The sequence below is a fragment of the Pagrus pagrus genome (assembly GCF_965226575.1).
Source record: "Pagrus pagrus genome assembly, chromosome: 10".
NCBI classification, from domain to species: domain Eukaryota; kingdom Metazoa; phylum Chordata; class Actinopteri; order Spariformes; family Sparidae; genus Pagrus; species Pagrus pagrus.
In genome coordinates this window covers 33,735,129-33,747,568 of record NC_140194.1, presented here as the reverse complement: position 1 = coordinate 33,747,568, position 12,440 = coordinate 33,735,129, and the positions used below count along the sequence as shown (strand labels likewise).

At 40.6% G+C, this 12,440-nt stretch overlaps 1 protein-coding gene across 3 annotated transcripts in view; it reads left to right on the top strand.

The window, feature by feature from the left end:
• The window catches only part of ano1b (anoctamin 1, calcium activated chloride channel b), a 113,703-nt gene that overhangs the window by 43,506 nt on the left and 57,757 nt on the right, over positions 1-12,440 (top strand). For all 3 annotated transcript variants that reach the window (XM_084364868.1, XM_084364870.1, XM_084364869.1), the window contains 5 exons: positions 6,795-6,946; positions 7,817-7,871; positions 8,138-8,186; positions 8,728-8,783; positions 11,365-11,406. In XM_084364868.1, coding sequence (XP_084220994.1) covers positions 6,795-6,946; positions 7,817-7,871; positions 8,138-8,186; positions 8,728-8,783; positions 11,365-11,406 — 354 coding nt within the window. The remainder of the gene's footprint in view (positions 1-6,794; positions 6,947-7,816; positions 7,872-8,137; positions 8,187-8,727; positions 8,784-11,364; positions 11,407-12,440) is intronic.

Below are 12,440 nucleotides of genomic sequence, written 5' to 3'. Positions count from 1 at the left end.
AACAGGTTTAACATTTTAAGCCTGCAGGATTTCCCTCCCGTGGGCGCTTGATCCAGCTCGCCTCCAGGACCTGTCCATCCAGCTGGTCATGGCTCTCACCAGTCCAGAAACCCGAAGCAGTCTGACCCCCCACCTCGGTCAGGTGAAACCGCAGCCGGACACCACCAACCTCAGGCTTCTTCCCACCTCCTGACTCACTACACCTACACACAGACCCTCTGCACCTCACTCACGCTCACCTTCACCCCCCCCCTACCCACACCATACATGCCCCCTCCTCAGTGGCCCCAGTTCATGCAATCAAAACCATAATTTCACACAGACAATTGAGACCCAGGACTGTTTTTAGATCAAACACTGTTTTTAACATTCCTCTGGAAACACGTGACGAGCGCACGTTCAGCACAGACGTTAAAATGGCTGTGCTCTTTTAAACAAATCTTTTATCATAAATGATGTAATTTTAGATAATAACCTGGACAGCATTCCCCTTACAGAGACATGGCTTGGCACTGATGCACCTGTTGTTCTCACTGAGGCTTCCCCACCAAATTTTTACTTTTTATTTTCAACTAGGGGGTGCAAAAGAGGGGGTGGTACTACTTCAATCACAAAGAACACCATGCACTCTAACAAAGTCTGTTTTAACAGCTACTCATCATTTGAGTATCATGCCTTTGTTTTTAGCAGCCCACCTATCCTCTGTATAACAGTCTACCAACCACCCCAGTACTCAACTTCTTTTATTAGTGAGTTTTCAGAACTTTTATCAATTATTCATACCACTTTTAACAGAATTGTAATAACCGGTGATTTTAATCTACATGTGGACATCTCTTCAGATTCATTGTCCGGAGAATTTTTAGACCTTTTACACTGCCTTGATTTTAAGCAGCATGTCACGCAGCCGACCCACAGCAGTGGGCGCACCTTAGACCTGGTTATATCCTATGGCCTGTCCATTAGTGCGCCCTCTGTTGTGGACCTGGCTGTATCTGACCCCTTTTCTGTGTTTTTTACAATCACCAGTTTTAACCAGCGGGAGGCCCCTGTGAGAACAGTGAGGAAACGCTACCTAACTTCTGAAGTGGCTGCAAATTTTATCCAGATTTTACAGAGCACTCCTGCCGAAATTTTAGCAGCACCCTGTGATTTAATCACTGACAACTTTAACAATAAAATCAAGTGGCTCCACTTTTAATTAAAGCAATCAAAAAAAGACCTACACCCCTGTGGAGAACTGAGGAAATTAAAAAACTCAAAAGGGAATTGAGGAGTGCTGAAAGGAGATGGAGGAAATCAAAGCTAACAGTTCACTTACGAAATATTACGTGAACACCTCAAATCTTACAATAACACAGTCAAAAAGGCAAGAATCTCCCACTTCCAAAAACTAATCCATGATCATAAAAATAACCCCAAATTCTTATTCTCCACAATCGATCTTTTAACAAACAAAAATTTTAAAAGATCCTCCAAGACACCAGACAACGCCCTTTGCGAGGACTTTGCAGACCACTTCTGAAGAAAAATCAATGACATCAGATCCAGTCTTTTATCCCAACAGTTTTTAAGTGTCGACACACCTGGATCATTGATTTCATTGATTTCACCTATGGAAAGTTTTGCCCTGGTTGATGCGAGGGCACTTGGTAGAGTTTTCTTCAAAGTAAAGCCCACAACCTGCCTTTTTGATCCAATTCCCACACCACACTCTATGGATTCTTTGAGGAACAACTGTTATATATGGTGAACTGCTCTCTTCAGACAGGTGTCTTCCCCACCTCCTTTAAAACAGCGGTGGTGAAGCCCCTTCTGAAGAAGAGTGATTTAGACCCCAATGTTTTAAATAATTATCGGCCTGTATCCAACTTTCCATTTTTAAGTAAAATTTTAGAAAAACTTGTTTTTAATCAAGTAAATGATCTCTTAAACTCAGAACATATTTTAGAGAGCCATCAATCTGGTTTTAGGATGAACCACAGTACAGAGACAGCCCTTTTAAAGATTTTAAATGACATCAGGAGCAATTTAGATAATCATAAACTCACAGTGTTGGTTCTACTGAATCTAACCGCCGCCTTCGATACAGTAGACCATCACATTTTATTAAACAGACTGAGGAACCTGGTTGGCCTCTCTGGTACTGTTCTTAACTGGTTAACGTCCTACCTTACTGATCGACGTTTCTTTGTAAGTATGGATACATGTTCCTTGAGAATCCACGAGACAAAGTGTGGAGTTCCCCAAGGGTCAATTTTAGGTCCAACTCTTTTTAATCTTTACATGCTTCCCCTTGGGGACGTCATCAGGAGGCACGGCATCAGCTTTCATAGCTACGCTGACGATACGCAGCTGTACATCGCCGTGTCTCCTGATAACACAGGGCCAATTGATGCCCTTTTTAACTGCATTTTAGATATTAAGTCATGGATGGCAGCAAACTTCCTGCAGCTCAACCAGGACAAAACAGAGGTTTTAGTCATTGGTCCTGAAGGCCAGAGAGAAAGTTACAGGATTTTAAACCATCACAATCTGTAAAAAATCTGGGCGTGATTTTTGACTCTGAACTTACTTTTATTCCACACATCAAAAACATAAGATAGGTTTTTACCATCTTAAGAATATAGCCAGGGTCCGCCCGTTTCTCTCCCAGGCCAGCGCGGAGGTGCTGATGCATGCTTTTATCTCTTGTCGTTTAGATTACTGTAATGCCCTGCTCTCTGGTCTTCCCAAAAAGAACACGTATAATCTACAATTACTACAAAACTCAGCCGCACATGTGCTGACAAGGACCAGAGGGCGGGAGCACATTACACCAGTTTTAAAATCGCTGCATTGGCTCCCCGTGCGCTTCAGGACCGATTTTAAGGTTCTTTTATTAGTTTTTAAATGTCTTAATGGTCTCGGGCCTTCTTATTTATCTGAACTACTTTTACCATATCAACCCTCGCGGATCCTGAGGTCCTCCGGTGCCGGCCTTTTAACCATACCACAAGTAAGAACTAAAACACACGGGGAGGCGACATTCAGTTATTATGGCCCCCGATTGTGGAACAGCCTGCCGGAGAACCTCAGGGCCGCAGAGACTGTTGATGCTTTTAAAAAGAGGCTCAAGACCCACCTTTTTAATCAAGCTTTTAACTGAGCTTGTTTAATTCTTTTTAATTCCTTTTATGCTCTTACCCCTATTCTTATAATTTTTTAATATTCTATTCTATTTTATACTATTTAATTTAGCTTTTACATTCTTAATCCATCAGCTTTAGCCTTTTTACCTTTTACCCTATCCTACTGTTTTATTGTTTTTCTTTAATGTCTTAATCGTTTCTATTCCTTCAGTTTTTTGCTTTATACTTTTATCTTATTTTACTGTTTTAGTCCCCCGCATTTCCTGTGTTTCCCTAATGGGGGCCTACCATACTGGGAGTTGTTTTTGGTCTACCGATGGGGGTGCTGTCCCGTGGACGGCTCTGGCCCGGGTGCCTAGAGGGCTTTGCACCTTGGTGTGGAGCCTCCTGTGTGCCTGGGCCGGGGTGGTCCCTGTGGCGGCGCCCCCTGCGGTCATGGACCATGATTTCTCTCGGTGTGCATGGCCCCCAAAGGTAGCTTCTTCCTCACCTCAGGTCTCGGTGCCCAGCCATGTCTCCTCAGTCACAGCCAGTGTAGGTGTGTGAGTGTGAGTGTGAGTGTGAGTGTGTGTATGTGTCTGTCTGTGTGTGTGTCTGTGTGTATGCCTGCGTTTGTGCCTGAGTGTGTATGTATTTATGTATTCTATGTGTTTATTTGTGGGGGTAGGAGGTGTAGTGTAATATAACCATATAACCATATATAAGTAGTTAGTGGATAGTGACAACTGGTAATATAAAAACTGAGATGTTAAAGAAACTAATCAAAATGGGAAGGAATCGTAAATGAATGGTTAAGACATATACTACTCAGCACTAGTTGATTAAACATGCACCTATTGATTGAATTGATGATTAAACTACTGTATTGTGTTAACTTGGAATAAAATGTAACCACAAATGTAAGAATGAAATTATGTAACACACTGTAATATTTTTAAAGTGCAGAACTGAGAAGGAGGAAAAGCTAATGGTGTATTCTGAAGAAATGGCCTGGTTTTCTTTAATAACCCAACTGAAAAGGAGGAAAAGCTAATGGTGTATTCTAAAGAAAGGGCCTGGGTTTTTTAAAACTGAAGAAAGGGCCTGAGTTTTAAAAAAAAAACAAGATTAGCTAATGATATCAGGCACGTCCGCAGTACGGCAAGGTGCATCGGAAAAGTTTGGGACTTTCTGTGGAAAAAACCCAGCGTCAGCAGAAATGTGCAAGAGTTGGGATTGGTTGAGGCCAAAAGGCCATGCCCCGTTCCTTGGGTTTAAGACGAGACAACAGGGGCGTTAGATCAGATCACTTGTTCATGGACATTGTCTATGTATGATCTCAGCTCTTACTGCCGGCAATAAAAGCTCAACTGCACTCTACTTTAAGGACTCCTGGTGATTTTTTCGGAACCTTCTGATAATCCAAGACTCAAGAAAAGTCGTTATTCGACAGAGGTTTGGGTTTTTAAGGTTATCCTTTGTTGTTTTCAGTTTTCCTTTGATGTTTTTATCCTCTGTGAGGCACTTTGTGTTGCTATATGTATGAAAAGTGCCATACAAATAAAAATAAAGTTAAATAAAGTTAAAGACATACTACTTCGTCATGACAGTACGCCTTAAACTTTGACCCTCTTTCTCCTATATGCGTCGCAGCCTTAGCACAACATTTTGGAGTACAAAGAACCTTGTACTGACATTTAAATGTGCTTTCATCTGTCATTGCAATGTTTGCCGTGTTTATATATGCATTACACACCGTGACATATGTGACATATCTTCCACTGTGCAGAGGATTGTGGGTCAAAACAGCCAGAAAAGCATGCTGGCTTCATACTGCAAAATGCCGAATGTAGTAGTTCATCCTGGTATTTTTGGCATGCTGCATTTCACATACTTCATATCGGACATACTAATATTTTTGCTGGCATACTATATGGTAGTATGGGTATTGGAATGCAGTGCAAGTCTCTTTCTATTCTCTCTGTATCTCTGTCTGGTTGGAAAAATTAAGTAGCCACTTTTCTTTGAACACAGTTCAAGAAACCCAGCTGTAGTTCTACCTGTATGATTGTGTACCACGTTCGTCCAAAACAACTGACAACTGTATGATGATATTATTATTAGTATTATTCAAAGGAGCCTCCACTTTACTTAAGTAGGAGGCCAAAATCTGAATGGCTCACTGAATCCCATGTTATCTGACCTAGTCAGCGCACAGAACTGACTGGAATGTCTTATTTCACAGTTTGTGGGTTGGCAGGCACTCTACATAAACAAATGCATATGCTGATACACTGAAAAATGATATATCTTCTTTAACGTAGATGTGATGTAATATAAAACACCTTATACTTCAGCCTTTCATTAGGTGCATTATTGTGCATTGTTAGACTGTTCACAAACCACTAGGTTCCGCCAAGGTGAGACTGCCCTCCTCACCTCCCCCCTGACAGTCAACCACTGAACATACTGTACATATTCAACAACTTCCTCCCCATCCAAAGACTGATGTGTCTGTCTACACCAACATCTGTGATGAAGCTCTCTTGAGGGGAACTGCTGCTGACGGGACACAGTGTTTTTCTAATATGTCAGGTCTGACTGCAGTGAGGGAGGGACGGATACAGAATGGGCATTTTGATCTTATGGCCATGCTCAATGATATGAACCAATCTAAAGAAAGATAATGGCTGAAGCACAGACAGCAACTTTAGGTAGAAGAAACACTGCATGTTTCCAGCGTATTATTTGTGCTTTCTCCAATAATTTATTTGGAATCAGGTACATCCCTACTGAGTACAGACACAGACTTGTTTTTATTTTAGCATTTTCAAATTACTCAGAATTAACATTAATCAGATAGAACTGACAAATCAGCTGCCAGCGATAATTGTCATTTTATTTGGTGAAAGTGCCACTCATTGTCATTCATAGACAGAAGGAGGAGCGATACAACATTTAATGACAGATTTGTGGGCAGTTAGAACACCTTAAGGATTACCTGGTGTGATGGTGATGATGTCTGCTGATTGATGGTTTCTTCATTGATGTTTTAATACCTGTAAAGCAGTGTGTATTGCTATGTTTTTTCTTGTAGTTGGTTGAATATTGTGACATGTCGTGATTTATTGAGTTTCTTAACTAATGTTTTTGCCCTTGTTGATAGTAGGCTAATGTCATGTTGATATTATGACAGTTAAGTATGCATATGAATGCATACGGTTTCAAATATGGGTCCAGGGATAAAAAATTCTAAAACTTGTCACACTGCATTTGAATATTGATTTCTTTTGGCATTAGTGCTTATTTAAGTGATGCCAATGGGCTGAATGTTGTGTTCTTCATAACCTTCATCTGTTGTTGATGCCTTGCTTTGAACATTTAATGTTTTCAATTTGCTGTTCTGTACCTAATCTCCACAATTAGAAAAAAAAAGTGTAATGTTATTGAAAAAATAGCATATAGCAAGCATGCAGTTCAATCTAATGTGCTTCAACAAACAGTGAATGGAAATGTTTCATGGTATTTCATGTCCTTAACAGTCTGTGTGTGTGTGTGTGTGTGTGTGTGTGTGTGTGTGTGTGTGTGTGTGTGTGTGTGTGTGTGTGTGTGTGTGTGTGTGTGCGCGCGCGCGCGCGCGCGTGCGCGTGTGCGTGTGCGTGCATGTTTCATGGGGATTTCTAGGTGTATGAAGTGAAGCAGTCAAACGGAGTTGTGGAGAAGATCAGCTCTCTGGTCAGTAAAGTTCTGGAGCCTCTCCACCCTCATGTTGAGGAACGTCAACCCAAGAACATCAAACGCCTGTCACACACTTTCTCCAGGGAAAAACAACACCTGTAAGTATACCATTTACATCCAAATGGGGGGAAAAAAAGTTTGACCCTTGCAATCTGACATGACTGTAGAGGGGACTTGTAGAAAAGACATTTTGTTCATTGTCTAACAATGAAGTAGAAGTGTTACCAGAGGGGTGTTTCGAGGAAGACTTTGAAACACTGTGGTATCATTCTCTCTATTGTTCGTCTTCTTACATACACCCTTCTGTAACTGACATTTGTTACTGTTGCCTTATTTCACCTACTGAGTAGTGCTTTACATGGGCCAGTACAGACTGGTACACAGTACTGGCACTTTTACAGTTTAACTCTTTGGCGTACCATGACTTTATCTTGCGTACTGGCACTTCTCACAACCTGCTGCTACTCGTTGTGCCCTTTCCATTTCTGCCGGGGAGTAGAATGGGCCGAGAACCACTGCCCGCTTCCCTCCAATACCCATGTTAACAAGTTGGGCTGTGCAGACAGTGTTGCAAGAAAATTACATTAAACATCTATGAGAAATAGAATTAACTTTGTTTTTGTGTTTTTTCATTTTTAGCAGGCAGACGCAGACACACACAGATGAGCAGACAGACAGACACAGGCTGTAGACAGTGGAGATTATCTCCACACAAGTCTATGATCCTTTTATCTTCATTATTGCAGATGAAGCAATGTCCTGGTCCCCATCCAGGAACACACAAAAGGCTATAAGTTAAATATCAGCTCTATGTGTGATTAGAAACAAGCAGAGGGGCAGAGAAATGCACTTCCAGCTAACTATTATTTCCAGGTTTATTGCCATACTGTGGTTCACATTACAATAATTGTTCTGAACTTTAACAGACCTTAACAAGTGTGGATGCTTTTGTGTTTGTGTCTTCACAGGTTTGATCTGTCAGACAAAGATTACTTCTTTGACAGCAAAACCAGGAGTTCAATAGTAAGTCCACTAAAGTTTGTCTGTGATGTATCCATCAAAAGCACTCTCCCTCAGAAATCATGCACAGTTCAATGTGTAGTTCAATTTGAATAAAGACAACTGGAAGTTTGTTTCAGGTCATTTTTACTAATTGCAGATTACACCTCTACCATTGTTTCATTATAATATTTATTACTAGAAAAACGTGAACATTTTGTTTCCATGTATATTTTCTTCAGCGGCATGGTAAATTAATTTCATTTCTTCTGTTTTCCATCCCCTTTAAGGTCTATGAAATACTAAAAAGAACAAAATGCAAGGCCAAGTACAGCATGGGTAAGTCTGGATCTCTGTCACTGTTCCCGCAGTGCTTCCTTATCATCATCCAGGTCTTTGCAGTTGTATCTGGTTGTATTTTTAGTTAATCTCAAACAGATATGTTCATTTTATTATCCAAACTAAACTGCCCTGAATCAGTCATCATTCAGCTCCTTCCTCTTCATACTCATTCATTGGCTCCCATGACACTACTGTGTTATGTAGCTAATGAGTGAGCATCAGTTGCAATTGAGCAACTTTCAATGTATTTGTCCTCCTCCAGTGCACCTGACAGCTGGCTTGTTGTTTTTGTTACTTTCCAAGTTTTCATTATGCAATTTATTTTTACATTTTATCACTTAAAAAAAATGTCTGGTTGCAGATGTGGAAACTAAATATGAAATTAAATAATTTCATAAACCACTCAGCAATTCTTATAAATAGAATTAGTAGGCCTACAGGCCTCAATGACTCTACTGGGGTCACATTCACTGAGCTTGTGTATAAAAATGTGGAACCTATGTGTACACCTGTATCTGTGTTTGTTTTCTCTTGGCAGGTATCACCAGTCTATTGGGTAGTGGTGTCTATACAGCAGCTTACCCTCTTCATGATGTGAGTAGTACATGTCAACATGGGCATAGGAAGCATTTAAAATGCACGTGGGACAATCTGAGGAGGGTCTGAGGATTCCCCCCTAGAAAATGTTTGACAGAGTAGATGTCATTTCCTGTATTCTGGTTCCTTTTAACAGGTAGAATGATGCTTTCATCTGGATAAACGAGCATGGCAAAAATTATAGGTACATTTGTCAAATCAAAATCAAATCTGAGTCTGGACACATATTTGAAGATATTTAAAAGCTAAAAGTACAGAAATGTGTTTGATGACTAATTTATAATATCTTTGTGGCTAAGGGCCCTGAAACACTAAATATACAGTATATATTAGCTAACATCTCAAATAACAAATAACTTAAAATCCAATTCATAGAACCAAAAAATCTAAAGAAATATCGATATGAATGTGACACAATTAACCCCCAGCAATGACTTAACAGGGTTGGTGCTTTTAACTGTTCTTTATTGAATGAATTCATAACCTCATATTGCTATCAGGTGCCCAGTTGTATTATTGAATGTAAAGGTGACGCTGCTCATTTTATCCCTCTTTCTTTTAATCTTTTTAAATCTCATTTGCTATCTTACTTTCTTCTTTCCTGTCATGTTTGCCATCTTCCAACCTTGAATACTCTCTGTGCTCAAGGCTTTTTGTGGTGACAGTATGAGCCTGTTAACTCAGCTGCCTGGCATTCAGGCATCAATAACTAGGTAATGCGCTCCTGTGTATGTGGGAACGTGCCATGTGTCAATCTATCTGGGTGCAAGGTGGCAGTGAAACGTGGTGTGGAGTTTCATTGATTTGAGAATTTTCCCAATAAGAAAGTGGAATGAATTTGATAATGAAGGACAGTGGTGAGGTGTAGTATCGGTGCAGCATTCACACTTCAGGGCTACAGATTATCATTATAGGTTGTAGTAGATTTGAGTCAGGTTTAGAGAAATTAAGTGACTTTAGAAAATGACTGGAGCTCTACCTTTTCTTCAAATTCTCAAAATCTCAGATGACTACATCCTGTCTTACAATCTCCAGTCAGCCATGTTTTCTTCAACATGTTTTTCATGTGCATGCTGAATATCACAATAGACAAGGTTGATGGATACAAAAAAATGTAAGAGAAACATCTTCAATTTAGCAGAAAGTTTTTGCTTGAGGTAATTTTTGCCTTTTTCAAAAACCACACGACTGATCAGCTGTTTCTTTTCTGACCGAAGCCTCTGCTCCACTGTAGAGACAAAAAATAGTTGCAGATTGAAACAGTCTCCTCATCGCTCCACACAAACAAATAGAAATGTCGTGTTTCTTTTGTGTACTTGTGTACTAACCCTTTTTACCTGCTTTGACTGGTGCAATTTTAATTGATTGTTGTTTTGTTGCCATTTCTGACCGGAGAATTAACGCCTCCCACTTCTTGGGCTCTATCTTACCCCTGGTGCAAAGCAGCGCACAGGCCAAGTGTCATTGCTAGTTCCAGACCGACGCAGTTGTCAGTTTCACGCCCAGCGGCCATGCTGTGTAAATAGCAAATGTACTTGCGCCCACCTCTGCACCCCTGGGTGTGTTAGTCTTAAATGAGGTGTGGTCAGGTGCACTGATGGTGGATTGCTATCTTGAGGCAGCGGAAAGCGACTGCACCATAGACCAACAAAAAGCTGATCTGAAGTCAAAAGCGCAGTCTGTTTCCTGCTATTTAAAGAGTGCATTATTCATACAGTAAGATGTGCCTACACCATGCATACACTCTGATTTTATGACCTGAGAGGCTGCTTTGAGTCATTTTAAACATTTACATGCACAGAGTAATGTCGCTGTGACAAATATCCTGGCACAATTTAATCAGCAAAACTAAAAGCTGTAGTCCTAAACTCTCCAAAGGAAACGAGTCAGGAGTTTGAAATAATCAAAAAAGTTCGTCAGCTGTTCCTCGTGCACACATGTGCATGTTAATGTAGCGATAGCCATATCGTTTCTGCTGCTGGAGGATTAATGCAGGTAATGTCATTAATATTTTCCTCATTAAGGACAAACTTCTCCCCTCTAATCCCACAGGTTATTGATCAGGATGATACTTGTTAAGACCTGCCCCTCCTGATACACGGACTGAGATCTGCCCACACAGATGGATGCACAGCAGTGCTCCTCCTCCTCCGTTAAATATTAGTTTATGTTTTCATATGCAGTCAAACAGTTGTTGATGGGACAGATGATTGTGAAACGGCGGGGCAGAGGGTCCAGCAGCTTAGGATCACATCCCTCAGCGAAGACGAGTGCCACTGTTTAATGTGTCAGGTCCTGGCACACCTAGGTCTTAAAGGGAATGGGAGACAAAACTTGGATTGGTTTAAGTTATTTACCACCCAAAACACTCCCATGACAAATTCAGACTTGGACTTGGACACGCCCTAAACGCACATGCGTGCTGCGCTTTCGATCGAGCGCCATAGACTGTCTAAATAGGGCCCCTTATAGCATTCAGTTGTTGTCAGATTTCCTTAAATTCAGATTAGAGTTTCCAATTTAGATGGAAACCTAGCTAGAATGAAGAGTAACTAGCTTTTTTTCTTTCCTTTTTCAGGGAGATATTAATGAGGAGAGTGCAGAGCCCAATGACAGAAAGGTGAGAAAATGATTTTTAAACTTATGGAGGCCAGTAATGAACACAGACTGGTGTTCATCTTTTGCATTTGTAAAACTTTACACACTTGGACATGTAGTCACACTGAGACACACTATAACCTCTAAACAATCTGACACCACTTCAACTTAAGTTTGGAATAGAGACAAACTAGGCCTGATTTGGTATGTTAATCCTGTGTCAGTCCAAGGGATTTCTTTATCCTTACAACATTACCCATACATGTGAATCACCTGCTGCTGAGGTGACACTATGAATGGTTTTCTTTTTCAATATGTGTATATTTTAGGGCCGGGACTCGATTAAAAAAATTAATCTAATTAATTAGAGGCTTTGTAATTAATTAATCGAAATTAATCGCATTTTTAATCGCATATAAATATTTGACCTGAGAACAGTGAGCAGCAATTTTTTCATATGCGTTTTAGTATACCATTAAATAATGACTATTACACGGCCTTACGAGTGAAATAAATAATAAATAATCACCCACAATGATTCAGCAGCGACAAGGATTGCTCGGTAAAGTTTTAACTTTCACTTTCACTTTCAAGGCCGGCCTGAGAGAGGAGCTGGACAGCGTGCTGTGGTTGGTGTAACGCGTTGAAAGTCCAGCTGTCTTGCTTATGTTGCTATATGTTGCCAGGGCGGATCAGAGCGCCGTCCCTAGCTGCTCTCATGTGTCCAGTCACAGACATGATCTGAAGACTTTCAAGGCCGGCCTGAGAGAGCGGTGCTGTCTTGCTTATGTTGCTATTGCCAGGGCGCCAGTGTCGGCGGCTTTTTAACTCGTTAAATAATTGTGCTCCAGTATAATTGGTACGCCTGAAACTCATCCAGTGAGAAACGTTCCGCGGTGCAAAATAAGTGCGATTAAAATGCGTTAATTTTTTTAACGCGTTCATTTTTGTGTAATTAATTAATCTTAATTAACGCGTTAAAGTCCCGGCCATAGTATATTTATAATGACATTAAACCAACCAGTAGAGCCAGCACTACAGTTTTACAGCTCTTCC